Below are 27,152 nucleotides of genomic sequence, written 5' to 3'. Positions count from 1 at the left end.
TTTATCGCTTTCTGCTAAATGATATCATTGCAATAATCCATGTCTCGCTGGTTATTCTTTCCTGATCTTGGAAAAAGAAGTAAACAAACCGGTTATAAATTTTTGTTTGCAGCTTTAAACTATAACGAATAAACACCATCACGTCAGCGAGTAGACGTCAAGCTTTGTTTCCAAACCACTCTCAGAAGAAGAGACAAATAAATCAGAGGTATTGTCTGCAGGAAGAATTATTGCTAATAAAATGGCACCTGAATTATCGAGTTTTGAGGCCGACTCTTCGGCACGTCAGCAATATTCAGCGCACAATCCGATCGAGCAGTATGTTTTACTTGCTAAAGGAGCCAAAGGAGCGGCTTGCATTGAGTTGATCAAACAAGTGCTAGAAGCACCGGGAGTGCACGTATTTGGAGAACTGCTGGCGATGCCTAACATCGAAGAGGTAAGCATAGCTAAAGATTCTTGAAAAGCCAACTAGAGGCTTGATTACCCCTTTCGCATATTACAGCTTCAAAATGGTCCACATGCAAGCTACTACAATACGCTGAATCTTTTTGCTTATGGAACATATCGCCAATATCTTGAGAATAAGGCGAAACTGATACAGCTTACTCCGGCAATGCAAAAGAAGTTGCAGCACCTCACGGTGGTATCATTGGCGATTAAAAGCAAATGCATTCCATACAATGAATTACTTGATGAGTTAGACATTAAGAATGTGCGAGTGCTGGAAGATTTGATTATCGAAGCAATCTACGCCGACGTTATTCACGGTAAGCTTGACCAAAAGAACAAGCAGCTGGAAGTAGATTATGCCATCGGTCGCGATATTCGTATGAGTGATATAAAGGAAATTGCCTCCACCTTGCAAGAATGGAGCGATTCATGTGAAACGATTCTGCTCTGTCTTGAGACACAGATTAACCGAGCCAACACTGAGAAGCAGAAACGTATAAAGCATAAGGAAGCGATTGAACAAGAGGTACGTATGCTGGGAGAGAGAGAGAGAAAGAGAAAGAGGGCAGGGGGGGGGGTTCTTGACTTCGGCGCGTAACAGAATGATTGTTTTTTTTTCTATTTTTTATTGTAGATTTCTAACTTAAAGAAAACGATAAAGACTCAGTCGGTGGAATCGGACGAGGCAATGGCTACAGACGGCTGCCGAGATATTGCTGGTGGGCTGGATCTCCGAAAAAAGCCAACTAAATCCAAGAGCCTAAAAGGTTCGGGTAAGTCGTGGTTTAAAAATTTTACTTAAATCAAACGCACAGGCAAATGCGGTCAGTTTTTTTTATTCTTTCGCATTACTCAACTCTTCAATTGTCTCAAGACCTGCTAAAGAAACCCCCTATGTTGCATTCTTTCAGAATGAAAACTGTGTTATTGTTTATTTCGTGATTTTTCCCCCTACGTCGTCTTTCTTTCGTTATTTTGATTCTATTTTGTTTTTCATGCATCTTACTTCCTTTCTCACTCGAAAGGTCCAGGCAAGTCAGTATCGAAATGATTGGCTTAACACTACCAAGAAGACACAGGTGCCACATACCGCCATCCGAAGGGCAGTTTTGGGATGTTAACTCATTAGTTTGGTCTTATGTTATTTTCCCTTTATTTTAAACCGGCGTTTGAAAGTAAGCATGCACACATCGTGTCGTTTCTTGATTGATTGATGATCTTTAGTAAGAATTGTGATGCAAAACACAAATAAACTATCGCCGTTACCTTTTTTTCATTGAATACGAATCGTATTGAATGTTATTCCGAAAATTTATTTTTTATATATTGTTATGTATTTATGCATTGAAAAATGCAAATATCAAATTTAAATCTGTATAACTTCCGGCTCCATGTGATAAGCCAACAGAACGAAAGATTCTTTTGATTCCACCACTAAATGCTTCATTGAGACTAAATCATTTTCATGACGATTAGATGTCACACTCAGAATACCTAATACGCCAACATCAAGCGACGGCTCGTATATAGTAAGATTGATCACTGTCTGATGTCTTCCAATGTTGGCAATTGTGTAAATAGAGGTCTGCATCCCGCTGATGGTAGCATGTTGCAGAATGATAAGCACATTTTCTTGCACAAACGTTCCTAAGCTATGTGGAACAAACGCTAAATTGCGCTTCATCTCAACCAGTTTACGAAAAACGTTTAAGTGACTTCTTTCTAGCCCTTGCTGTAATTCAACATTGACCCGTGTGTAGTTAGGGGAAACAGGTAACCAAGTATGATTTCCGGTCGAAAAGCCTGCATTTTTGGTCGAATCCCACTGGAAAGGCGTTCGTTCAGGATCACGCGTGGTGTATTGATATCGGTCTGGGCCAGCATTACAAGCTGCTGGATCTACAGTATCATTGTACGATATCCAAACGTCTTCCATTCCTATTTCCTCGCCCTGAAGAAATGTAAAGCAGAAATGCAACATTTCGGTAGTGCTCGATCTATTCGGCATATACTCAAATATACAAATACGTACGTTGTAAGTGACGCTAACGCCCGGCAACGAAAACATAATCATATTCATCGCATCTATCATGTCCTCGCCGAATCTACTTGCTACACGGTGCTGGTCGTGATTGCCTAGCTAGAAAGTACCACCAATTAATTAACAAACCATGCACCTTCGTACAGCTTATACTTACTACCCAATTAGGAACGATGGTCTCCATCGCTGGCATATGATCAATCCAGTAATTGATTGTTCGTTCAAAATCTTTAGCCGATGAATCTCTACTTAAATCAGTTATGAAATGAAAATTGAACGGAATTTGTGCACCAGGAACGGTGTCATTGCCATAGTACTTCATGACGATGTCAATCGGAGAGTACGTCTCGGCCAATATAATGCGCTCTCGAACGCCATACTGCTGTGTAAATTCATCCATAACTGCACGCCACTGGTACAACATGTCGAGCGTCTCATTTTGATCTTGTGTGTAGATGTGCACGAGGTAACCAGGATCTTCCGGGTCATCAGTGTTGCCACTGAGCGGCTCATCGGGGTATTGCCCGTCAGCATCGGTTGTCACTTCAAACAAGGTCGGTACTGCATCGATGCGGTATCCTGCTACACCTCGCCCCAGCCAATATCGCATAACGCCTTTCATTGCCTCGACTACGGCAGGATTTCGGTAGTTTAAATCAGGTTGTTTCACCGAGAATTGATGCAGATAGTACTCCTTGCGAACCTCACTCCATTGCCATGCACTACCGCGGAAGAAACTAACCCAATTGCTTGGCACGAGCGGACGAGCCGTACCGTCGTTTGGATTCGGCCTCCCCGGGTGCCATATGTAGAAATCTTCAAAGCCTGGTACTCGCTCTTCGGACTTTTTAAACCACTCATGCTCATCACTGGTATGGTTAGGAACGAAATCGAGAATAACTTCCATTCCAAGTTCGTTGGCCTCTCTTATCAACGCTTGAAAGTCGTCCAATGTACCATACTCTGGCTGTATGGAGTAGTAGTCCGAAATGTCGTACCCAAAATCAACCATGGGAGATTTAAATATCGGCGACAACCAAAATCCGGTTATCTTATTCCGACTTAAATATTCCAACCGTTGCGTCATACCACGCAAGTCACCTATACCGTCTCCATCGCTGTCCATAAAAGATCGCGGATAGATTTGATAGAATATGCCCGATTTCCACCACTCACTATCATTCTTTGGCTTAGTATGTACACTTTTCACTGTGAATGGCGCAAGGCCTAACAGTAACACTACCAAGACAATCACCATTCCAAAGTGCAGCAATCGACTGACTGCCGAGGGAAGCAATCGTACTTTTGCTTCATCCTGTGTTGAACAAAAGATGATTACATTATCAATTGCACCATCTTGTTTACTGTTTACGGGATCGCCTAACGCGTACAATTGACTCTAGGGCGTTCTTTTCTGATTCAGCATTGTACACAGAAAGCACAAGGTGTGTTTGCTTTATTTGGACTTGGCTCAGTTTTTAAGAGACGATATGTATTCACAGCTCGAATGGACAATCTGTTCTACCCTGTTCATTTCATTCTAGTCGGATTCATGGCCCTCACTCTAACATATGTACGATATTGATTTCACTGCCCGATACTGTTCCTTGAGGGTGTTGTTGTCGAGAGTTTTGCAAATATGAAACCGCCGTGGTGGACACTTTACGAGATTATTAGATCCGCTTGATAACGTGTTTGCTGTTACGTTACAGGTATAAATGCACTTATGGTGTAAAACGCCACCGACAGTGTGGTGTGCTGTGCGAGTAAAACTGCGTCTCTGTTGTCTGCATTCAGTATGGGGTTCTACTACTGGATGGCTCTGCTGACCATTGGATCGTTAGTCTCAGCCCAAAAAGATTGGTGGGAAACGGCCAGTTTCTATCAGATCTATCCACGATCGTTTCAAGACAGCAATGGAGATGGAATTGGCGATCTGAACGGTATAACAAGTCGGCTACAGTATCTTAAATCACTGGGCGTGACCGGATTCTGGCTTTCGCCGATATACCCCTCACCGATGGCCGATTTTGGATACGACATTTCGAGCTTTACCGACATTCATCCCAGCTTTGGCACCATGGCTGATTTCAAGCGACTCGTGGAGGAAGCGAAAAAACTTCAACTGCGCGTCATCCTCGATTTTGTGCCGAACCATTCTAGTGACGAACACGAGTGGTTCCGGAAGAGCGCTAAGCGCGAAAGCGGGTATGAAGATTTTTACGTGTGGCAGGACGCTAAACCGGGCACGGATCGTGATCCACCCAATAACTGGGTATGGAAAGTTAGATTTTAGATCGATGCAACATTACTATGGTGTAGTTAATCGAATGGCATTCCTTCAAAAGGTGGCTGCATGGTACGGTTCTGCTTGGGAGTGGAATGATGAGCGACAGCAATTCTACCTTCATCAGTTCCACAAAAAGCAACCGGACCTCAACTATCGCAATCCGGCAGTAGTGCAGGCTATGAAAAATGTGCTGCTTTTCTGGTTGGACCTAGGAGTGGATGGTTTTCGAGTCGATGCTGTGCCATGGCTTTTCGAGACGGTCGGATTCCCGGATGAACCCATCAGCGGCCAATCGAACGATCCGTTAAGTCAAAACTATCTCAGTCACATTTACACACTCGACCAACCAGAAACCGTTGACATGGTGTATCAATGGCGTGAGCTGCTGGACGAGTATAAACGGAAGTATAATACTACTACCAAAATACTCATGACGGAGGCTTGGTCGTCGTTGGATGTTGTGAAGACGTACTTTAATGACAGTAACAACCGGCAAGGATCTCAGATGCCTTTCAACTTTCAACTAATCACGCGACTGGATAGCAATTCCAAGGCCATCGATTTCAAAACGGTGATCGATTCGTGGCTAGATATCATTCCTGCCGGGCATACTCCCAACTGGGTGGTAGGTGATTCGTCTATTCGTCTTCACTGTAACGGGTATTACACCAAAATGCTTATTTTATAGCTCGGAAATCATGACAAACGCCGGGTTTCATCGCGAATGGGTGGTGATCACATGGTGGACATTATGGCTATGATCGAACTGACCCTTCCTGGTATAACGGTCACTTATCAAGGGGAGGAAATAGGAATGCACGACGTAGACATCTCATGGGCCGATACGCAAGATCCTGCCGCTTGCCAACTGACCGAGGAAACGTACCAGCAAGGAACGCGCGATCCAGCTAGGACACCGTTTCAGTGGGATAATACCCCGAACGCTGGCTTTACAAATGCATCCGTGAAGCCATGGCTCCCATTAGCCACAGACTACCCGTTGCTAAATGTAAAAGTACAGCAAGAAACCACCGAAAATAGCCATTTGAAGGTGTTTAAAGAGCTGATGAATTTACGTGGCACAAAAACATTTGTCTGGGGTTCGTTCAACTCAATGGTGCTCGGCACTAACGTGTACGCTTTAGCTCGATCGTTCTCAAACGATAAGAGGACGTATGTTGCGTTAACTAATATTGGCATCACGGTCGAAACAATAGACGCTACAAAGCTGGACAGCAGTTTGCCCAATGATCTTGTGGTTCGAGTGGTGAGCGTATCATCAAAATATGCCCCGGGGTATGCAGACGCATGCTGTTTGTCGATTGGCTGATCAATTGAATAAGATGTAACATTTTCTTTTCTTTCCATTTTAGAGAAACTGTAACGGCCAACAGTATCCAATTGCAGCCTTATGAAGCAGTATTACTAAGCAATGGTGGTACGCTTGCATTAGCACCACGCTTTGCACTGTTCGCGTGCTTTATGTTGGTGGTTTTTAAATTGTTTAACTAGTAGCGCAACCACAGTGATGTTTTGTCATGTCATGTAGAGAAAATACATAAAATGCCTAATCTTACCACAATGATTTGTATGCTCAATCATATAGTTCTAAAAGGTTGGAATCGTTTCTTGTTCGATTCCTACGAGGGACGAATTGGAGGCAAGCATAAGCCACAAAAACGAACAATTTATTGGAAAAAAGCATTTTACCAAATTTTAGAGATTCACAAATGAAAATATTGGCGGACGTAAATATAGCTGCAACATACCCACGTTGCCTTGGTCGCTACCTTGTTCCTCTATACGCTGGCACCTGGTTTCATTCACAACGTTTCTTGTTCGATTTCTCTGAGGGACGAATTGGAGGCAAGCATAAGCCACAAAAACGAACAATTTATTGGAAAAAAGCATTTTACCAAATTTTAGGGATTCACAAATGAAAATATTGGCGGACGTAAATATAGCTGCAATATACCCACGTTGCCTTGGTCGCTACCTTGTTCCTCTATACGCTGGCACCTGGTTTCATTCACAACGTATTACGAAAGAATAATTTTCAAAACAATAAACTTCAGTTGGCAAACAGCAAACTTCGTAAGGAAGCATAGCTAGAAGCTTGACACCTTTCTATACTTTGTTTGAAATCAATACTTTACCTGTATGGTGAGTATTATTTTATTTATTTTATTTTATTTTAATTATGACGGCTTGAAGCCGTATTGCCGTATAGTGAGTAGTGTTTTGCAAATAAACAGAATCGTTTGAACCTCTGCGCACCAGTAAGACCTGAGCATGGGTAAGTGCATATATCAACATAAAAACGATAATAGACGCCACGGGGGCTGTTCAAGGGGCACACAAATGAACGATTTGTCGCCTCGTGAGTGTCAGGAAAAACACCAACACCAGAACCCTGTTATCAATCGGCAAACATCTATCAAGTCATCGCTTCAGGAATGGTTTTTTTGTTCGCATGGTCATCTGTAAAAGCCATTGTTTGGCTTGCGCATCAAATAGCAAACACTCATCATCATCAACAAGATCAACTACCGGTTGCTCGGCTCCAACCTTGTGGGAAAAGCCTATAAAAATGCATACTACCAAGTGCCTTGGATCATAGTGTGTTAGGCAACGTAGTGCATAATTCGTTGAAATGTGGTTCTCAGTCATTACCGGCTTGCTTTTGCTTGCTCCGTCGCTGCTGGCTGAAGAACACTGGTGGCAGCATGCCAACTTTTATCAGATTTATCCACGATCGTTCAAAGACAGTGATGGCGATGGGGTGGGCGATTTGCGGGGCATAATGGAAAAGGTGCCCTATCTACGTCGCGAGCTAGGCATCGATGCGATATGGCTGTCGCCGATCTTCAAATCGCCGATGGCCGACTTCGGCTACGACATTTCCGATTTTCGTGATATACATTTCGAATTTGGGACAATTGCCGATTTGGAAGCATTAGCTGCCACCTGCAATGCCGAGGGTCTGAAGCTGATCTTGGATTTTGTTCCCAACCATAGCAGCGATGAGAGCGATTGGTTCATAAAGTCCGTGAACAAAGACCCAACCTACAGTGATTACTACGTTTGGCACCCGGGAAAGACGCTGGCCAATGGAACGCGTGTGCCTCCCTCGAACTGGGTGAGCGTATTCCGCGGCCCTGCCTGGGAGTGGAACGACGTCCGGAAGGAGTACTATCTCCATCAGTTTCTCGTTAAGCAGCCCGACCTGAACTACCGCAATCCGGCACTGGTACAAGAAATGAAAGATGTGATAAAATTCTGGCTGGACAAAGGTGTGCACGGATTCCGCATCGATGCCGTACCGTATCTCTTTGAGTCTACGCCGGTCAATGGAATGTATCCGGACGAAGAAAAGAGTGGGGAAACCGACGATCCGGATAATCCTTCGTATTTAGTGCATACGCTCACGCAAAATCTGAACGAAACGTTTGATATGGTGTACCAATGGAGGAAGGTTGTCGATGACTACAAGCAAGAGAAACAATCCGAAGATATAGTGCTGATGGCAGAAGCGTACACTCCCCTGATGAACATTATTCGTTTATTTGGAGATGAAAATTCGGAAGGAGCGCACGTTCCGTTCAATTTTGAGGTGCTTAGCAATACGTTCAAGGATACGACGGGCAAACAATTTCACGACAATATCAAGCGTTGGCTTGATGTGGTACCATCAAATAGGTTCTCGAATTGGGTGGTATGTAGGACAGGATTGGGTGGGTCGATCGCTTGTGCTTGAAGGCTAATCACACGTTTTACCATTTTCAGCTCGGCAATCATGACAACAAACGAGTATCGTCCCGCCTAGGTGTCGCACGTGCAGATCTATACCAAATAGCGTTAAATGTGCTTCCGGGCATTGCCGTTACCTACAACGGCGATGAGCTAGCGATGGAGGACGTGTTCATTTCGTGGAAGGATACTATTGACCCGGCGGCATGTAACTCTAATGCCAAGGACTATTTGATGTACAGTCGAGATCCGGTCCGAACCCCATTCCAGTGGGATGATTCGGTCAGTGCCGGGTTTTCCACTAATCGCTCCACCTGGCTACCGGTTGCACCGAACTACAAAACTCTCAACTACAAGGCACAGAAAGACGCGCCACGTTCCCATGTGAAAATATTTAAAGCACTCGTTCGTCTGCGCAAGCAGCGAACGTTGCGCGAGGGCACGATGGAAATGCAGCTTGTAGGGGAGAACATAATCGTAATCAAGCGACACTTGGACGGCGTGAGCACCATTGTGGCCGTGCTAAACTTTAACAAAACGACAGAAACCATCAAGCTATCGTCCGTCTTTCAAGGGTTGCCATCCGCGTTCGAGGTGATTACATCATCCATGCAAACAAACTACATAGATGGGTACGTTCCGTAACACTTTTGGCACCACCTTTGTTTATTACTGAGGATTTTTTTTATTTCAGAACGGTCGTGGGAAGAGATGAAATCACCCTGCCCGCTGATGCAGCAATTGTTCTGGAAGGAAATGTTGAGAACGGCATTTAATTTTAGCGAATTTGCGTATCACGCCAAACCTAAAGCCATAGAGTTAAAAAAAGAAGAAACAAGTGTCTGGGAAGCTCGTGGTCCCATGAATTGAGAGAAAGACAAGTAAATTACTATACTAATATCACAACTTTGAAAAAGTATACTTTACAGTTAGGCAAGAAAAATGAACCTTCTGCATAATTTCCAAATAAATATTTCGGGCTAACACGCGGATTGAGTAAAGCGTGATTAATGCTGCTTTTTTATTTGAGTTACAATGGCACACTCTCAACGGGCACAGTGGGAGTTGGTTTTGAAATTTGAAATTTAGTACAACCGTCTGCTTTTAGTACAAGTTTGACGTTTACGCACAATCTGACATTAATGCATAACCTCAACGTACGCACGCACAAGTGCACGCCGATATTGTAAACACAGTTTGCTGGCCGGTTTAGCGAGCAATGGATCTCAAAACATTTAAGTATGTCTTCGCTTTCTAATACACGTTTCTTTGTGACTCTGATCCATGGGCTCCCCACAGATTGCTGCATCCCGTGAAGTATTACAAGGATTATCTGGAAAACAATATCCGTCCCGATGGGCGGGAGTTGGAAGATCTTCGCCCTTTGGCAATCAGCTTCGGTGTAATCAACAGCGCAGATGGATCAGCGATTGTGAAACTAGGTAACACAACAGTAGTGTGCGGGATTAAGGCGGAATTAGCTGCACCAAAAGCGCTAGAACCTCGGCAGGGATTTCTCGTTCCGAACGTCGATTTTTCCCCAGTATGCTCACCATCCTACCGGCCGGGTCCACCGTCGGAAGAAGCACAAGTTCACAGCCGATCGTTGGCAGATGCGATAAGCAATGCGCACTGTATCGATCTACAGGATCTTTGCATATCGCCCGGAAAACTCGTATGGGCTTTGTATTGTGATCTAACGTGCCTGGATCATGATGGGTGCGTTTTCGATGTCGCTATTATATCACTGGTGGCCGCTTTACACACAGGTAAGCAAAGGAGTAGATCGATAGGAATGCAAAATTGGGTTAAATATCCTTCTCGTTTTTGGCAGTGAAACTTCCCACCATTCAGTACAACCATGATACAGGAGAAACAAGAACGGATACATCCACGTTTTCCCCGCTGTCGGTTCACTGTGTGCCTGTAACGACAACTTTTGTGATGGTTTCCGAGTAAGTTTTCTGTGGCCTGCGGATGAAACGTTTTGCTAATAATGTGGTTTGTCTTTCAGTCGATTAATAACCGATCCAACTTCGGAAGAAGAAAAACTTGCCAGCACGACACTTACTGTAACGGTGAGCGATGGCAAGATGAGCTTTTTTAACCAATCCGGAGGTGATCCTTTCGACAGCGCTGCGCTTAAAAATTGTACCGATAGCGCACTGAAACGTGAACGCTCTGTGAGGCGGATGATTCAAAGCATGATGAATAAATTGAAGGGTGGAAAAGATCAATAAAAACTGCTGATGACGTGGCGATGGCACGCAAAATGTTGATGCGTTGAACTCATTTGGTTCCATGTATTTATTTTACGGCAGTTGGTCGCATGCTAGAAACGAAATGCCAATAACGTCGAAAAATAATATGAAAATACGGCGCAAGCCGTCGCACTTAAATTATAAATATGTTGACGAATAAACTACTAAAACCAAAAAACTTCCAAATATTAGAAACATGTAGATACTCCGCTCACAGTTTTTAATAACAGGAGAGCATCCAAACGAGGAGGTAACACGAAATACCAGCCGCGACGGCGGATCGCTTCTCCCATGTCATCTTGCCTTCTTTTCTCGCCTTTGACACCAAGAGAGCATCCAAACGAGGAGGTAACACGAAATACTAGTCGCAACGGCGGATCGCTTCTCCCATGTCAACTTTGTTAATTTTCTCGCCTTTGACACCAAGAGAGCATCCAAACGAGGAGGTAACACGAAATACTAGTCGCAACGGCGGATCGCTTCTCCCATGTCATCTTGGTTAATTTTCTCGCCTTTGACACCAAGAGAGCATCCAAACGAGGAGGTAACACGAAATACTAGTCGCAACGGCGGATCGCTTCTCCCATGTCAACTTGGTTAATTTTCTCGCCTTCAACACCAAGAGAGCATCCAAACGAGGAGGTAACACGAAATACTAGTCGCAACGGCGGATCGCTTCTCCCATGTCATCTTGGTTAATTTTCTCGCCTTTGACACCAAGAGAGCATCCAAACGAGGAGGTAACACGAAATACCAGCCGCGACGGCGGATCGCTTCTCCCATGTCAACTTGGTTAATTTTCTCGCCTTCAACACCAAGAGAGCATCCAAACGAGGAGGTAACACGAAATACCAGCCGCGACGGCGGATCGCTTCTCCCATGTCATCTTGCCTTCTTTTCTCGCCTTCGACACCAAGAGAGCATCCAAACGAGGAGGTAACACGAAATACTAGTCGCAACGGCGGATCGCTTCTTCCATGTCAACTTGGTTAATTTTCTCGCCTTCGACACCAAGAGAGCATCCAAACGAGGAGGTAACACGAAATACTAGTCGCAACGGCGGATCGCTTCTTCCATGTCAACTTGGTTAATTTTCTCGCCTTCGACACCAAGAGAGCATCCAAACGAGGAGGTAACACGAAATACTAGTCGCAACGGCGGATCGCTTCTCCCATGTCATCTTGCCTTCTTTTCTCGCCTTCGACACCAAGAGAGCATCCAAACGAGGAGGTAACACGAAATACTAGTCGCAACGGCGGATCGCTTCTCCCATGTCAACTTTGTTAATTTTCTCGCCTTTGACACCAAGAGAGCATCCAAACGAGGAGGTAACACGAAATACTAGTCGCAACGGCGGATCGCTTCTCCCATGTCAACTTGGTTAATTTTCTCGCCTTCAACACCAAGAGAGCATCCAAACGAGGAGGTAACACGAAATACTAGCCGCAACGGCGGATCGCTTCTCCCATGTCATCTTGGTTAATTTTCTCGCCTTTGACACCAAGAGAGCATCCAAACGAGGAGGTAACACGAAATACCAGCCGCGACGGCGGATCGCTTCTCCCATGTCAACTTGGTTAATTTTCTCGCCTTTGACACCAAGAGAGCATCCAAACGAGGAGGTAACACGAAATACTAGTCGCAACGGCGGATCGCTTCTTCCATGTCAACTTGGTTAATTTTCTCGCCTTCGACACCAAGAGAGCATCCAAACGAGGAGGTAACACGAAATACTAGTCGCAACGGCGGATCGCTTCTCCCATGTCATCTTGCCTTCTTTTCTCGCCTTCGACACCAAGAGAGCATCCAAACGAGGAGGTAACACGAAATACTAGTCGCAACGGCGGATCGCTTCTCCCATGTCAACTTTGTTAATTTTCTCGCCTTTGACACCAAGAGAGCATCCAAACGAGGAGGTAACACGAAATACTAGTCGCAACGGCGGATCGCTTCTCCCATGTCATCTTGGTTAATTTTCTCGCCTTTGACACCAAGAGAGCATCCAAACGAGGAGGTAACACGAAATACTAGTCGCAACGGCGGATCGCTTCTCCCATGTCAACTTGGTTAATTTTCTCGCCTTCAACACCAAGAGAGCATCCAAACGAGGAGGTAACACGAAATACTAGCCGCAACGGCGGATCGCTTCTCCCATGTCATCTTGGTTAATTTTCTCGCCTTTGACACCAAGAGAGCATCCAAACGAGGAGGTAACACGAAATACCAGCCGCGACGGCGGATCGCTTCTCCCATGTCAACTTGGTTAATTTTCTCGCCTTTGACACCAAGAGAGCATCCAAACGAGGAAGTAACACGAAATACTAGTCGCAACGGCGGATCGCTTCTCCCATGTCAACTTTGTTAATTTTCTCGCCTTTGACACCAAGAGAGCATCCAAACGAGGAGGTAACACGAAATACTAGTCGCAACGGCGGATCGCTTCTCCCATGTCATCTTGCCTTCTTTTCTCGCCTTCGACACCAAGAGAGCATCCAAACGAGGAGGTAACACGAAATACTAGTCGCAACGGCGGATCGCTTCTCCCATGTCATCTTGGTTAATTTTCTCGCCTTCGACACCAAGAGAGCATCCAAACGAGGAGGTAACACGAAATACTAGTCGCAACGGCGGATCGCTTCTCCCATGTCATCTTGCCTTCTTTTCTCGCCTTCGACACCAAGAGAGCATCCAAACGAGGAGGTAACACGAAATACTAGTCGCAACGGCGGATCGCTTCTCCCATGTCATCTTGGTTAATTTTCTCGCCTTTGACACCAAGAGAGCATCCAAACGAGGAGGTAACACGAAATACTAGTCGCAACGGCGGATCGCTTCTCCCATGTCAACTTGGTTAATTTTCTCGCCTTCAACACCAAGAGAGCATCCAAACGAGGAGGTAACACGAAATACTAGCCGCAACGGCGGATCGCTTCTCCCATATCATCTTGGTTAATTTTCTCGCCTTTGACACCAAGAGAGCATCCAAACGAGGAGGTAACACGAAATACCAGCCGCGACGGCGGATCGCTTCTCCCATGTCAACTTGGTTAATTTTCTCGCCTTTGACACCAAGAGAGCATCCAAACGAGGAGGTAACACGAAATACTAGTCGCAACGGCGGATCGCTTCTTCCATGTCAACTTGGTTAATTTTCTCGCCTTCGACACCAAGAGAGCATCCAAACGAGGAGGTAACACGAAATACTAGTCGCAACGGCGGATCGCTTCTCCCATGTCATCTTGCCTTCTTTTCTCGCCTTCGACACCAAGAGAGCATCCAAACGAGGAGGTAACACGAAATACTAGTCGCAACGGCGGATCGCTTCTCCCATGTCAACTTTGTTAATTTTCTCGCCTTTGACACCAAGAGAGCATCCAAACGAGGAGGTAACACGAAATACTAGTCGCAACGGCGGATCGCTTCTCCCATGTCATCTTGGTTAATTTTCTCGCCTTTGACACCAAGAGAGCATCCAAACGAGGAGGTAACACGAAATACTAGTCGCAACGGCGGATCGCTTCTCCCATGTCAACTTGGTTAATTTTCTCGCCTTCAACACCAAGAGAGCATCCAAACGAGGAGGTAACACGAAATACTAGCCGCAACGGCGGATCGCTTCTCCCATGTCATCTTGGTTAATTTTCTCGCCTTTGACACCAAGAGAGCATCCAAACGAGGAGGTAACACGAAATACCAGCCGCGACGGCGGATCGCTTCTCCCATGTCAACTTGGTTAATTTTCTCGCCTTTGACACCAAGAGAGCATCCAAACGAGGAGGTAACACGAAATACTAGTCGCAACGGCGGATCGCTTCTCCCATGTCAACTTTGTTAATTTTCTCGCCTTTGACACCAAGAGAGCATCCAAACGAGGAGGTAACACGAAATACTAGTCGCAACGGCGGATCGCTTCTCCCATGTCATCTTGCCTTCTTTTCTCGCCTTCGACACCAAGAGAGCATCCAAACGAGGAGGTAACACGAAATACTAGTCGCAACGGCGGATCGCTTCTCCCATGTCATCTTGCCTTCTTTTCTCGCCTTCGACACCAAGAGAGCATCCAAACGAGGAGGTAACACGAAATACTAGTCGCAACGGCGGATCGCTTCTCCCATGTCAACTTTGTTAATTTTCTCGCCTTTGACACCAAGAGAGCATCCAAACGAGGAGGTAACACGAAATACTAGTCGCAACGGCGGATCGCTTCTCCCATGTCATCTTGGTTAATTTTCTCGCCTTTGACACCAAGAGAGCATCCAAACGAGGAGGTAACACGAAATACTAGTCGCAACGGCGGATCGCTTCTTCCATGTCAACTTGGTTAATTTTCTCGCCTTCGACACCAAGAGAGCGTCCAAACGAGGAGGTAACACGAAATACTAGTCGCAACGGCGGATCGCTTCTCCCATGTCATCTTGCCTTCTTTTCTCGCCTTCGACACCAAGAGAGCATCCAAACGAGGAGGTAACACGAAATACTAGTCGCAACGGCGGATCGCTTCTCCCATGTCAACTTTGTTAATTTTCTCGCCTTTGACACCAAGAGAGCATCCAAACGAGGAGGTAACACGAAATACTAGTCGCAACGGCGGATCGCTTCTCCCATGTCAACTTTGTTAATTTTCTCGCCTTTGACACCAAGAGAGCATCCAAACGAGGAGGTAACACGAAATACTAGTCGCAACGGCGGATCGCTTCTCCCATGTCATCTTGGTTAATTTTCTCGCCTTTGACACCAAGAGAGCATCCAAACGAGGAGGTAACACGAAATACTAGTCGCAACGGCGGATCGCTTCTCCCATGTCAACTTGGTTAATTTTCTCGCCTTCAACACCAAGAGAGCATCCAAACGAGGAGGTAACACGAAATACTAGCCGCAACGGCGGATCGCTTCTCCCATGTCATCTTGGTTAATTTTCTCGCCTTTGACACCAAGAGAGCATCCAAACGAGGAGGTAACACGAAATACCAGCCGCGACGGCGGATCGCTTCTCCCATGTCAACTTGGTTAATTTTCTCGCCTTTGACACCAAGAGAGCATCCAAACGAGGAGGTAACACGAAATACTAGTCGCAACGGCGGATCGCTTCTTCCATGTCAACTTGGTTAATTTTCTCGCCTTCGACACCAAGAGAGCATCCAAACGAGGAGGTAACACGAAATACTAGTCGCAACGGCGGATCGCTTCTCCCATGTCAACTTGGTTAATTTTCTCGCCTTCAACACCAATAGAGCATCCAAACGAGGAGGTAACACGAAATACTAGCCGCAACGGCGGATCGCTTCTCCCATGTCATCTTGGTTAATTTTCTCGCCTTTGACACCAAGAGAGCATCCAAACGAGGAGGTAACACGAAATACCAGCCGCGACGGCGGATCGCTTCTCCCATGTCAACTTGGTTAATTTTCTCGCCTTTGACACCAAGAGAGCATCCAAACGAGGAGGTAACACGAAATACTAGTCGCAACGGCGGATCGCTTCTCCCATGTCAACTTTGTTAATTTTCTCGCCTTTGACACCAAGAGAGCATCCAAACGAGGAGGTAACACGAAATACTAGTCGCAACGGCGGATCGCTTCTCCCATGTCATCTTGGTTAATTTTCTCGCCTTTGACACCAAGAGAGCATCCAAACGAGGAGGTAACACGAAATACTAGTCGCAACGGCGGATCGCTTCTCCCATGTCAACTTGGTTAATTTTCTCGCCTTCAACACCAAGAGAGCATCCAAACGAGGAGGTAACACGAAATACTAGCCGCAACGGCGGATCGCTTCTCCCATGTCATCTTGGTTAATTTTCTCGCCTTTGACACCAAGAGAGCATCCAAACGAGGAGGTAACACGAAATACCAGCCGCGACGGCGGATCGCTTCTCCCATGTCAACTTGGTTAATTTTCTCGCCTTTGACACCAAGAGAGCATCCAAACGAGGAGGTAACACGAAATACTAGTCGCAACGGCGGATCGCTTCTCCCATGTCATCTTGGTTAATTTTCTCGCCTTTGACACCAAGAGAGCATCCAAACGAGGAGGTAACACGAAATACTAGTCGCAACGGCGGATCGCTTCTCCCATGTCAACTTGGTTAATTTTCTCGCCTTTGACACCAAGAGAGCATCCAAACGAGGAGGTAACACGAAATACTAGTCGCAACGGCGGATCGCTTCTCCCATGTCAACTTTGTTAATTTTCTCGCCTTTGACACCAAGAGAGCATCCAAACGAGGAGGTAACACGAAATACTAGTCGCAACGGCGGATCGCTTCTCCCATGTCATCTTGGTTAATTTTCTCGCCTTTGACACCAAGAGAGCATCCAAACGAGGAGGTAACACGAAATACTAGTCGCAACGGCGAATCGCTTCTCCCATGTCAACTTGGTTAATTTTCTCGCCTTTGACACCAAGAGAGCATCCAAACGAGGAGGTAACACGAAATACTAGTCGCAACGGCGGATCGCTTCTCCCATGTCAACTTTGTTAATTTTCTCGCCTTTGACACCAAGAGAGCATCCAAACGAGGAGGTAACACGAAATACTAGTCGCAACGGCGGATCGCTTCTCCCATGTCATCTTGCCTTCTTTTCTCGCCTTCGACACCAAGAGAGCATCCAAACGAGGAGGTAACACGAAATACTAGTCGCAACGGCGGATCGCTTCTCCCATGTCATCTTGCCTTCTTTTCTCGCCTTCGACACCAAGAGAGCATCCAAACGAGGAGGTAACACGAAATACTAGTCGCAACGGCGGATCGCTTCTCCCATGTCAACTTTGTTAATTTTCTCGCCTTTGACACCAAGAGAGCATCCAAACGAGGAGGTAACACGAAATACTAGTCGCAACGGCGGATCGCTTCTCCCATGTCATCTTGGTTAATTTTCTCGCCTTTGACACCAAGAGAGCATCCAAACGAGGAGGTAACACGAAATACTAGTCGCAACGGCGGATCGCTTCTCCCATGTCAACTTGGTTAATTTTCTCGCCTTCAACACCAAGAGAGCATCCAAACGAGGAGGTAACACGAAATACTAGCCGCAACGGCGGATCGCTTCTCCCATGTCATCTTGGTTAATTTTCTCGCCTTTGACACCAAGAGAGCATCCAAACGAGGAGGTAACACGAAATACTAGTCGCAACGGCGGATCGCTTCTCCCATGTCATCTTGGTTAATTTTCTCGCCTTTGACACCAAGATAGCATCCAAACGAGGAGGTAACACGAAATACTAGTCGCAACGGCGGATCGCTTCTCCCATGTCAACTTGGTTAATTTTCTCGCCTTCAACACCAAGAGAGCATCCAAACGAGGAGGTAACACGAAATACTAGCCGCAACGGCGGATCGCTTCTCCCATGTCATCTTGGTTAATTTTCTCGCCTTTGACACCAAGAGAGCATCCAAACGAGGAGGTAACACGAAATACCAGCCGCGACGGCGGATCGCTTCTCCCATGTCAACTTGGTTAATTTTCTCGCCTTTGACACCAAGAGAGCATCCAAACGAGGAGGTAACACGAAATACTAGTCGCAACGGCGGATCGCTTCTCCCATGTCAACTTTGTTAATTTTCTCGCCTTTGACACCAAGAGAGCATCCAAACGAGGAGGTAACACGAAATACTAGTCGCAACGGCGGATCGCTTCTCCCATGTCATCTTGCCTTCTTTTCTCGCCTTCGACACCAAGAGAGCATCCAAACGAGGAGGTAACACGAAATACTAGTCGCAACGGCGGATCGCTTCTCCCATGTCATCTTGCCTTCTTTTCTCGCCTTCGACACCAAGAGAGCATCCAAACGAGGAGGTAACACGAAATACTAGTCGCAACGGCGGATCGCTTCTCCCATGTCAACTTTGTTAATTTTCTCGCCTTTGACACCAAGAGAGCATCCAAACGAGGAGGTAACACGAAATACTAGTCGCAACGGCGGATCGCTTCTCCCATGTCATCTTGGTTAATTTTCTCGCCTTTGACACCAAGAGAGCATCCAAACGAGGAGGTAACACGAAATACTAGTCGCAACGGCGGATCGCTTCTCCCATGTCAACTTGGTTAATTTTCTCGCCTTCAACACCAAGAGAGCATCCAAACGAGGAGGTAACACGAAATACTAGTCGCAACGGCGGATCGCTTCTCCCATGTCATCTTGGTTAATTTTCTCGCCTTTGACACCAAGAGAGCATCCAAACGAGGAGGTAACACGAAATACCAGCCGCGACGGCGGATCGCTTCTCCCATGTCAACTTGGTTAATTTTCTCGCCTTTGACACCAAGAGAGCATCCAAACGAGGAGGTAACACGAAATACTAGTCGCAACGGCGGATCGCTTCTTCCATGTCAACTTGGTTAATTTTCTCGCCTTCGACACCAAGAGAGCATCCAAACGAGGAGGTAACACGAAATACTAGTCGCAACGGCGGATCGCTTCTCCCATGTCATCTTGCCTTCTTTTCTCGCCTTCGACACCAAGAGAGCATCCAAACGAGGAGGTAACACGAAATACTAGCCGCAACGGCGGATCGCTTCTCCCATGTCATCTTGGTTAATTTTCTCGCCTTTGACACCAAGAGAGCATCCAAACGAGGAGGTAACACGAAATACTAGTCGCAACGGCGGATCGCTTCTCCCATGTCATCTTGCCTTCTTTTCTCGCCTTCGACACCAAGAGAGCATCCAAACGAGGAGGTAACACGAAATACTAGTCGCAACGGCGGATCGCTTCTCCCATGTCATCTTGCCTTCTTTTCTCGCCTTCGACACCAAGAGAGCATCCAAACGAGGAGGTAACACGAAATACTAGTCGCAACGGCGGATCGCTTCTCCCATGTCAACTTTGTTAATTTTCTCGCCTTTGACACCAAGAGAGCATCCAAACGAGGAGGTAACACGAAATACTAGTCGCAACGGCGGATCGCTTCTCCCATGTCATCTTGGTTAATTTTCTCGCCTTTGACACCAAGAGAGCATCCAAACGAGGAGGTAACACGAAATACTAGCCGCAACGGCGGATCGCTTCTCCCATGTCAACTTGGTTAATTTTCTCGCCTTCAACACCAAGAGAGCATCCAAACGAGGAGGTAACACGAAATACTAGCCGCAACGGCGGATCGCTTCTCCCATGTCATCTTGGTTAATTTTCTCGCCTTTGACACCAAGAGAGCATCCAAACGAGGAGGTAACACGAAATACCAGCCGCGACGGCGGATCGCTTCTCCCATGTCAACTTGGTTAATTTTCTCGCCTTTGACACCAAGAGAGCATCCAAACGAGGAGGTAACACGAAATACTAGTCGCAACGGCGGATCGCTTCTTCCATGTCAACTTGGTTAATTTTCTCGCCTTCGACACCAAGAGAGCATCCAAACGAGGAGGTAACACGAAATACTAGTCGCAACGGCGGATCGCTTCTCCCATGTCATCTTGCCTTCTTTTCTCGCCTTCGACACCAAGAGAGCATCCAAACGAGGAGGTAACACGAAATACTAGTCGCAACGGCGGATCGCTTCTCCCATGTCAACTTTGTTAATTTTCTCGCCTTTGACACCAAGAGAGCATCCAAACGAGGAGGTAACACGAAATACTAGTCGCAACGGCGGATCGCTTCTCCCATGTCAACTTGGTTAATTTTCTCGCCTTCAACACCAAGAGAGCATCCAAACGAGGAGGTAACACGAAATACTAGCCGCAACGGCGGATCGCTTCTCCCATGTCATCTTGGTTAATTTTCTCGCCTTTGACACCAAGAGAGCATCCAAACGAGGAGGTAACACGAAATACCAGCCGCGACGGCGGATCGCTTCTCCCATGTCAACTTGGTTAATTTTCTCGCCTTTGACACCAAGAGAGCATCCAAACGAGGAGGTAACACGAAATACTAGTCGCAACGGCGGATCGCTTCTCCCATGTCAACTTTGTTAATTTTCTCGCCTTTGACACCAAGAGAGCATCCAAACGAGGAGGTAACACGAAATACTAGTCGCAACGGCGGATCGCTTCTCCCATGTCATCTTGCCTTCTTTTCTCGCCTTCGACACCAAGAGAGCATCCAAACGAGGAGGTAACACGAAATACTAGTCGCAACGGCGGATCGCTTCTCCCATGTCATCTTGCCTTCTTTTCTCGCCTTCGACACCAAGAGAGCATCCAAACGAGGAGGTAACACGAAATACTAGTCGCAACGGCGGATCGCTTCTCCCATGTCAACTTTGTTAATTTTCTCGCCTTTGACACCAAGAGAGCATCCAAACGAGGAGGTAACACGAAATACTAGTCGCAACGGCGGATCGCTTCTCCCATGTCATCTTGGTTAATTTTCTCGCCTTTGACACCAAGAGAGCATCCAAACGAGGAGGTAACACGAAATACTAGTCGCAACGGCGGATCGCTTCTCCCATGTCAACTTGGTTAATTTTCTCGCCTTCAACACCAAGAGAGCATCCAAACGAGGAGGTAACACGAAATACTAGCCGCAACGGCGGATCGCTTCTCCCATGTCATCTTGGTTAATTTTCTCGCCTTTGACACCAAGAGAGCATCCAAACGAGGAGGTAACACGAAATACCAGCCGCGACGGCGGATCGCTTCTCCCATGTCAACTTGGTTAATTTTCTCGCCTTTGACACCAAGAGAGCATCCAAACGAGGAGGTAACACGAAATACTAGTCGCAACGGCGGATCGCTTCTCCCATGTCATCTTGCCTTCTTTTCTCGCCTTCGACACCAAGAGAGCATCCAAACGAGGAGGTAACACGAAATACTAGTCGCAACGGCGGATCGCTTCTCCCATGTCAACTTTGTTAATTTTCTCGCCTTTGACACCAAGAGAGCATCCAAACGAGGAGGTAACACGAAATACTAGTCGCAACGGCGGATCGCTTCTCCCATGTCATCTTGGTTAATTTTCTCGCCTTTGACACCAAGAGAGCATCCAAACGAGGAGGTAACACGAAATACTAGTCGCAACGGCGGATCGCTTCTCCCATGTCAACTTGGTTAATTTTCTCGCCTTCAACACCAAGAGAGCATCCAAACGAGGAGGTAACACGAAATACTAGCCGCAACGGCGGATCGCTTCTCCCATGTCATCTTGGTTAATTTTCTCGCCTTTGACACCAAGAGAGCATCCAAACGAGGAGGTAACACGAAATACCAGCCGCGACGGCGGATCGCTTCTCCCATGTCAACTTGGTTAATTTTCTCGCCTTTGACACCAAGAGAGCATCCAAACGAGGAGGTAACACGAAATACTAGTCGCAACGGCGGATCGCTTCTCCCATGTCATCTTGGTTAATTTTCTCGCCTTTGACACCAAGAGAGCATCCAAACGAGGAGGTAACACGAAATACCAGCCGCGACGGCGGATCGCTTCTCCCATGTCAACTTGGTTAATTTTCTCGCCTTTGACACCAAGAGAGCATCCAAACGAGGAGGTAACACGAAATACTAGTCGCAACGGCGGATCGCTTCTCCCATGTCATCTTGCCTTCTTTTCTCGCCTTCGACACCAAGAGAGCATCCAAACGAGGAGGTAACACGAAATACTAGTCGCAACGGCGGATCGCTTCTCCCATGTCAACTTTGTTAATTTTCTCGCCTTTGACACCAAGAGAGCATCCAAACGAGGAGGTAACACGAAATACTAGTCGCAACGGCGGATCGCTTCTCCCATGTCATCTTGGTTAATTTTCTCGCCTTTGACACCAAGAGAGCATCCAAACGAGGAGGTAACACGAAATACTAGTCGCAACGGCGGATCGCTTCTCCCATGTCAACTTGGTTAATTTTCTCGCCTTCAACACCAAGAGAGCATCCAAACGAGGAGGTAACACGAAATACTAGCCGCAACGGCGGATCGCTTCTCCCATGTCATCTTGGTTAATTTTCTCGCCTTTGACACCAAGAGAGCATCCAAACGAGGAGGTAACACGAAATACCAGCCGCGACGGCGGATCGCTTCTCCCATGTCAACTTGGTTAATTTTCTCGCCTTTGACACCAAGAGAGCATCCAAACGAGGAGGTAACACGAAATACTAGTCGCAACGGCGGATCGCTTCTCCCATGTCAACTTTGTTAATTTTCTCGCCTTTGACACCAAGAGAGCATCCAAACGAGGAGGTAACACGAAATACTAGTCGCAACGGCGGATCGCTTCTCCCATGTCATCTTGCCTTCTTTTCTCGCCTTCGACACCAAGAGAGCATCCAAACGAGGAGGTAACACGAAATACTAGTCGCAACGGCGGATCGCTTCTCCCATGTCATCTTGCCTTCTTTTCTCGCCTTCGACACCAAGAGAGCATCCAAACGAGGAGGTAACACGAAATACTAGTCGCAACGGCGGATCGCTTCTCCCATGTCAACTTTGTTAATTTTCTCGCCTTTGACACCAAGAGAGCATCCAAACGAGGAGGTAACACGAAATACTAGTCGCAACGGCGGATCGCTTCTCCCATGTCAACTTGGTTAATTTTCTCGCCTTCAACACCAAGAGAGCATCCAAACGAGGAGGTAACACGAAATACTAGCCGCAACGGCGGATCGCTTCTCCCATGTCATCTTGCCTTCTTTTCTCGCCTTCGACACCAAGAGAGCATCCAAACGAGGAGGTAACACGAAATACTAGTCGCAACGGCGGATCGCTTCTCCCATGTCATCTTGCCTTCTTTTCTCGCCTTCGACACCAAGAGAGCATCCAAACGAGGAGGTAACACGAAATACTAGTCGCAACGGCGGATCGCTTCTCCCATGTCAACTTTGTTAATTTTCTCGCCTTTGACACCAAGAGAGCATCCAAACGAGGAGGTAACACGAAATACTAGTCGCAACGGCGGATCGCTTCTCCCATGTCATCTTGGTTAATTTTCTCGCCTTTGACACCAAGAGAGCATCCAAACGAGGAGGTAACACGAAATACTAGTCGCAACGGCGGATCGCTTCTCCCATGTCAACTTGGTTAATTTTCTCGCCTTCAACACCAAGAGAGCATCCAAACGAGGAGGTAACACGAAATACTAGCCGCAACGGCGGATCGCTTCTCCCATGTCATCTTGGTTAATTTTCTCGCCTTTGACACCAAGAGAGCATCCAAACGAGGAGGTAACACGAAATACCAGCCGCGACGGCGGATCGCTTCTCCCATGTCAACTTGGTTAATTTTCTCGCCTTTGACACCAAGAGAGCATCCAAACGAGGAGGTAACACGAAATACTAGTCGCAACGGCGGATCGCTTCTTCCATGTCAACTTGGTTAATTTTCTCGCCTTCGACACCAAGAGAGCATCCAAACGAGGAGGTAACACGAAATACTAGTCGCAACGGCGGATCGCTTCTCCCATGTCATCTTGCCTTCTTTTCTCGCCTTCGACACCAAGAGAGCATCCAAACGAGGAGGTAACACGAAATACTAGTCGCAACGGCGGATCGCTTCTCCCATGTCAACTTTGTTAATTTTCTCGCCTTTGACACCAAGAGAGCATCCAAACGAGGAGGTAACACGAAATACTAGTCGCAACGGCGGATCGCTTCTCCCATGTCATCTTGGTTAATTTTCTCGCCTTTGACACCAAGAGAGCATCCAAACGAGGAGGTAACACGAAATACTAGTCGCAACGGCGGATCGCTTCTCCCATGTCAACTTGGTTAATTTTCTCGCCTTCAACACCAAGAGAGCATCCAAACGAGGAGGTAACACGAAATACTAGCCGCAACGGCGGATCGCTTCTCCCATGTCATCTTGGTTAATTTTCTCGCCTTTGACACCAAGAGAGCATCCAAACGAGGAGGTAACACGAAATACCAGCCGCGACGGCGGATCGCTTCTCCCATGTCAACTTGGTTAATTTTCTCGCCTTTGACACCAAGAGAGCATCCAAACGAGGAGGTAACACGAAATACTAGTCGCAACGGCGGATCGCTTCTCCCATGTCATCTTGCCTTCTTTTCTCGCCTTCGACACCAAGAGAGCATCCAAACGAGGAGGTAACACGAAATACTAGTCGCAACGGCGGATCGCTTCTCCCATGTCAACTTGGTTAATTTTCTCGCCTTCGACACCAAGAGAGCATCCAAACGAGGAGGTAACACGAAATACTAGTCGCAACGGCGGATCGCTTCTCCCATGTCATCTTGGTTAATTTTCTCGTCTTCGACACCAAGAGAGCATCCAAACGAGGAGGTAACACGAAATACTAGTCGCAACGGCGGATCGCTTCTCCCATGTCAACTTTGTTAATTTTCTCGCCTTTGACACCAAGAGAGCATCCAAACGAGGAGGTAACACGAAATACTAGTCGCAACGGCGGATCGCTTCTCCCATGTCAACTTGGTTAATTTTCTCGCCTTCAACACCAAGAGAGCATCCAAACGAGGAGGTAACACGAAATACTAGCCGCAACGGCGGATCGCTTCTCCCATGTCATCTTGGTTAATTTTCTCGCCTTTGACACCAAGAGAGCATCCAAACGAGGAGGTAACACGAAATACCAGCCGCGACGGCGGATCGCTTCTCCCATGTCAACTTGGTTAATTTTCTCGCCTTTGACACCAAGAGAGCATCCAAACGAGGAGGTAACACGAAATACTAGTCGCAACGGCGGATCGCTTCTTCCATGTCAACTTGGTTAATTTTCTCGCCTTCGACACCAAGAGAGCATCCAAACGAGGAGGTAACACGAAATACTAGTCGCAACGGCGGATCGCTTCTCCCATGTCATCTTGCCTTCTTTTCTCGCCTTCGACACCAAGAGAGCATCCAAACGAGGAGGTAACACGAAATACTAGTCGCAACGGCGGATCGCTTCTCCCATGTCAACTTTGTTAATTTTCTCGCCTTTGACACCAAGAGAGCATCCAAACGAGGAGGTAACACGAAATACTAGTCGCAACGGCGGATCGCTTCTCCCATGTCATCTTGGTTAATTTTCTCGCCTTTGACACCAAGAGAGCATCCAAACGAGGAGGTAACACGAAATACTAGTCGCAACGGCGGATCGCTTCTCCCATGTCAACTTGGTTAATTTTCTCGCCTTTGACACCAAGAGAGCATCCAAACGAGGAGGTAACACGAAATACTAGTCGCAACGGCGGATCGCTTCTCCCATGTCATCTTGGTTAATTTTCTCGCCTTTGACACCAAGAGAGCATCCAAACGAGGAGGTAACACGAAATACCAGCCGCGACGGCGGATCGCTTCTCCCATGTCAACTTGGTTAATTTTCTCGCCTTTGACACCAAGAGAGCATCCAAACGAGGAGGTAACACGAAATACCGGCCGCGACGGCGGATCGCTTCTCCCATGTCATCTTGATTAATTTTCTCGCCTTTGACACCAAGAGAGCATCCAAACGAGGAGGCAACACGAAATACTAGTCGCAACGGCGGATCGCTTCTCCCATGTCAACTTTGTTAATTTTCTCGCCTTTGACACCAAGAGAGCATCCAAACGAGGAGGTAATACGAAATACTAGTCGCAACGGCGGATCGCTTCTCCCATGTCATCTTGCCTTCTTTTCTCGCCTTTGACACCAAGAGAGCATCCAAACGAGGAGGTAACACGAAATACTAGTCGCAACGGCGGATCGCTTCTCCCATGTCAACTTGGTTAATTTTCTCGCCTTCAACACCAAGAGAGCATCCAAACGAGGAGGTAACACGAAATACTAGCCGCAACGGCGGATCGCTTCTCCCATGTCATCTTGGTTAATTTTCTCGCCTTTGACACCAAGAGAGCATCCAAACGAGGAGGTAACACGAAATACCAGCCGCGACGGCGGATCGCTTCTCCCATGTCATCTTGCCTTCTTTTCTCGCCTTCGATACCAAGAGAGCATCCAAACGAGGAGGTAACACGAAATACTAGTCGCAACGGCGGATCGCTTCTCCCATGTCATCTTGGTTAATTTTCTCGTCTTCGACACCAAGAGAGCATCCAAACGAGGAGGTAACACGAAATACCAGCCGCGACGGCGGATCGCTTCTCCCATGTCAACTTTGTTAATTTTCTCGCCTTTGACACCAAGAGAGCATCCAAACGAGGAGGTAACACGAAATACCAGCCGCGACGGCGGATCGCTTCTCCCATGTCAACTTGGTTAATTTTCTCGCCTTCAACACCAAGAGAGCATCCAAACGAGGAGGTAACACGAAATACCAGCCGCGACGGCGGATCGCTTCTCCCATATCATCTTGCCTTCTTTTCTCGCCTTCGATACCAAGAGAGCATCCAAACGAGGAGGTAACACGAAATACTAGTCGCAACGGTGGATCGCTTCTCCCATGTCAACTTGCCTTCTTTTCTCGCCTTCGACACCAAGAGAGCATCCAAACGAGGAGGTAACACGAAATACCAGCCGCGACGGCGGATCGCT

At 46.9% G+C, this 27,152-nt stretch overlaps 5 protein-coding genes across 7 annotated transcripts; 4 read left to right on the top strand and 1 right to left on the bottom strand.

Moving 5' to 3' along the window:
- Positions 1 to 68: 68 nt before the first annotated feature.
- On the top strand, positions 69 to 1,734 carry LOC118503357 (COP9 signalosome complex subunit 7b). Its single transcript, XM_036036548.1, has 4 exons — positions 69 to 439; positions 506 to 979; positions 1,088 to 1,226; positions 1,479 to 1,734. Exons 1-4 carry the CDS (start codon positions 242 to 244, stop codon positions 1,502 to 1,504), a joined length of 837 nt encoding a protein of 278 aa, XP_035892441.1. The 5' UTR covers positions 69 to 241; the 3' UTR covers positions 1,505 to 1,734.
- Positions 1,351 to 4,210, bottom strand: LOC118503346 (maltase A1-like). 2 transcript variants are annotated; one of them, XM_036036517.1, is made up of 3 exons: positions 2,652 to 4,210; positions 2,486 to 2,593; positions 1,351 to 2,404 (listed from the first exon to the last, which is right to left on the bottom strand). In XM_036036517.1, exons 1-3 carry the CDS (start codon positions 3,750 to 3,752, stop codon positions 1,820 to 1,822), a joined length of 1,794 nt encoding a protein of 597 aa, XP_035892410.1. In that variant the 5' UTR covers positions 3,753 to 4,210; the 3' UTR covers positions 1,351 to 1,819. The 2 variants fall into 2 exon arrangements, 1 of the variants encoding a protein (XP_035892410.1); XR_004905174.1 differs by having other exon boundaries at positions 1,720 to 2,404; positions 2,486 to 2,589.
- LOC118503347 (maltase A3-like) lies at positions 4,198 to 6,428 on the top strand. Its single transcript, XM_036036519.1, has 4 exons — positions 4,198 to 4,769; positions 4,843 to 5,409; positions 5,473 to 6,080; positions 6,158 to 6,428. Exons 1-4 carry the CDS (start codon positions 4,293 to 4,295, stop codon positions 6,294 to 6,296), a joined length of 1,791 nt encoding a protein of 596 aa, XP_035892412.1. The 5' UTR covers positions 4,198 to 4,292; the 3' UTR covers positions 6,297 to 6,428.
- An 879-nt stretch (positions 6,429 to 7,307) lies between these two features.
- On the top strand, positions 7,308 to 9,545 carry LOC118503349 (probable maltase). Its single transcript, XM_036036529.1, has 3 exons — positions 7,308 to 8,499; positions 8,571 to 9,166; positions 9,229 to 9,545. Exons 1-3 carry the CDS (start codon positions 7,438 to 7,440, stop codon positions 9,308 to 9,310), a joined length of 1,740 nt encoding a protein of 579 aa, XP_035892422.1. The 5' UTR covers positions 7,308 to 7,437; the 3' UTR covers positions 9,311 to 9,545.
- Positions 9,546 to 9,603: 58 nt separating this feature from the next.
- LOC118503356 (exosome complex component RRP43-like) lies at positions 9,604 to 10,822 on the top strand. Of its 2 annotated transcripts, XM_036036547.1 has the most exons (5): positions 9,604 to 9,773; positions 9,834 to 9,976; positions 10,079 to 10,303; positions 10,369 to 10,489; positions 10,549 to 10,822. In XM_036036547.1, the coding sequence occupies exons 1-5, from the start codon at positions 9,754 to 9,756 to the stop codon at positions 10,772 to 10,774; spliced, it is 735 nt and encodes a 244-aa protein (XP_035892440.1). In that variant the 5' UTR covers positions 9,604 to 9,753; the 3' UTR covers positions 10,775 to 10,822. The 2 variants fall into 2 exon arrangements, with proteins under 2 accessions (XP_035892440.1, XP_035892439.1); XM_036036546.1 differs by having other exon boundaries at positions 9,834 to 10,303.
- Positions 10,823 to 27,152: the final 16,330 nt, after the last annotated feature.

This window comes from Anopheles stephensi, chromosome 2, assembly GCF_013141755.1.
Source record: "Anopheles stephensi strain Indian chromosome 2, UCI_ANSTEP_V1.0, whole genome shotgun sequence".
Lineage (NCBI taxonomy): Eukaryota > Metazoa > Arthropoda > Insecta > Diptera > Culicidae > Anopheles > Anopheles stephensi.
This window is presented reverse-complemented; position numbering and strand designations above follow the sequence as displayed.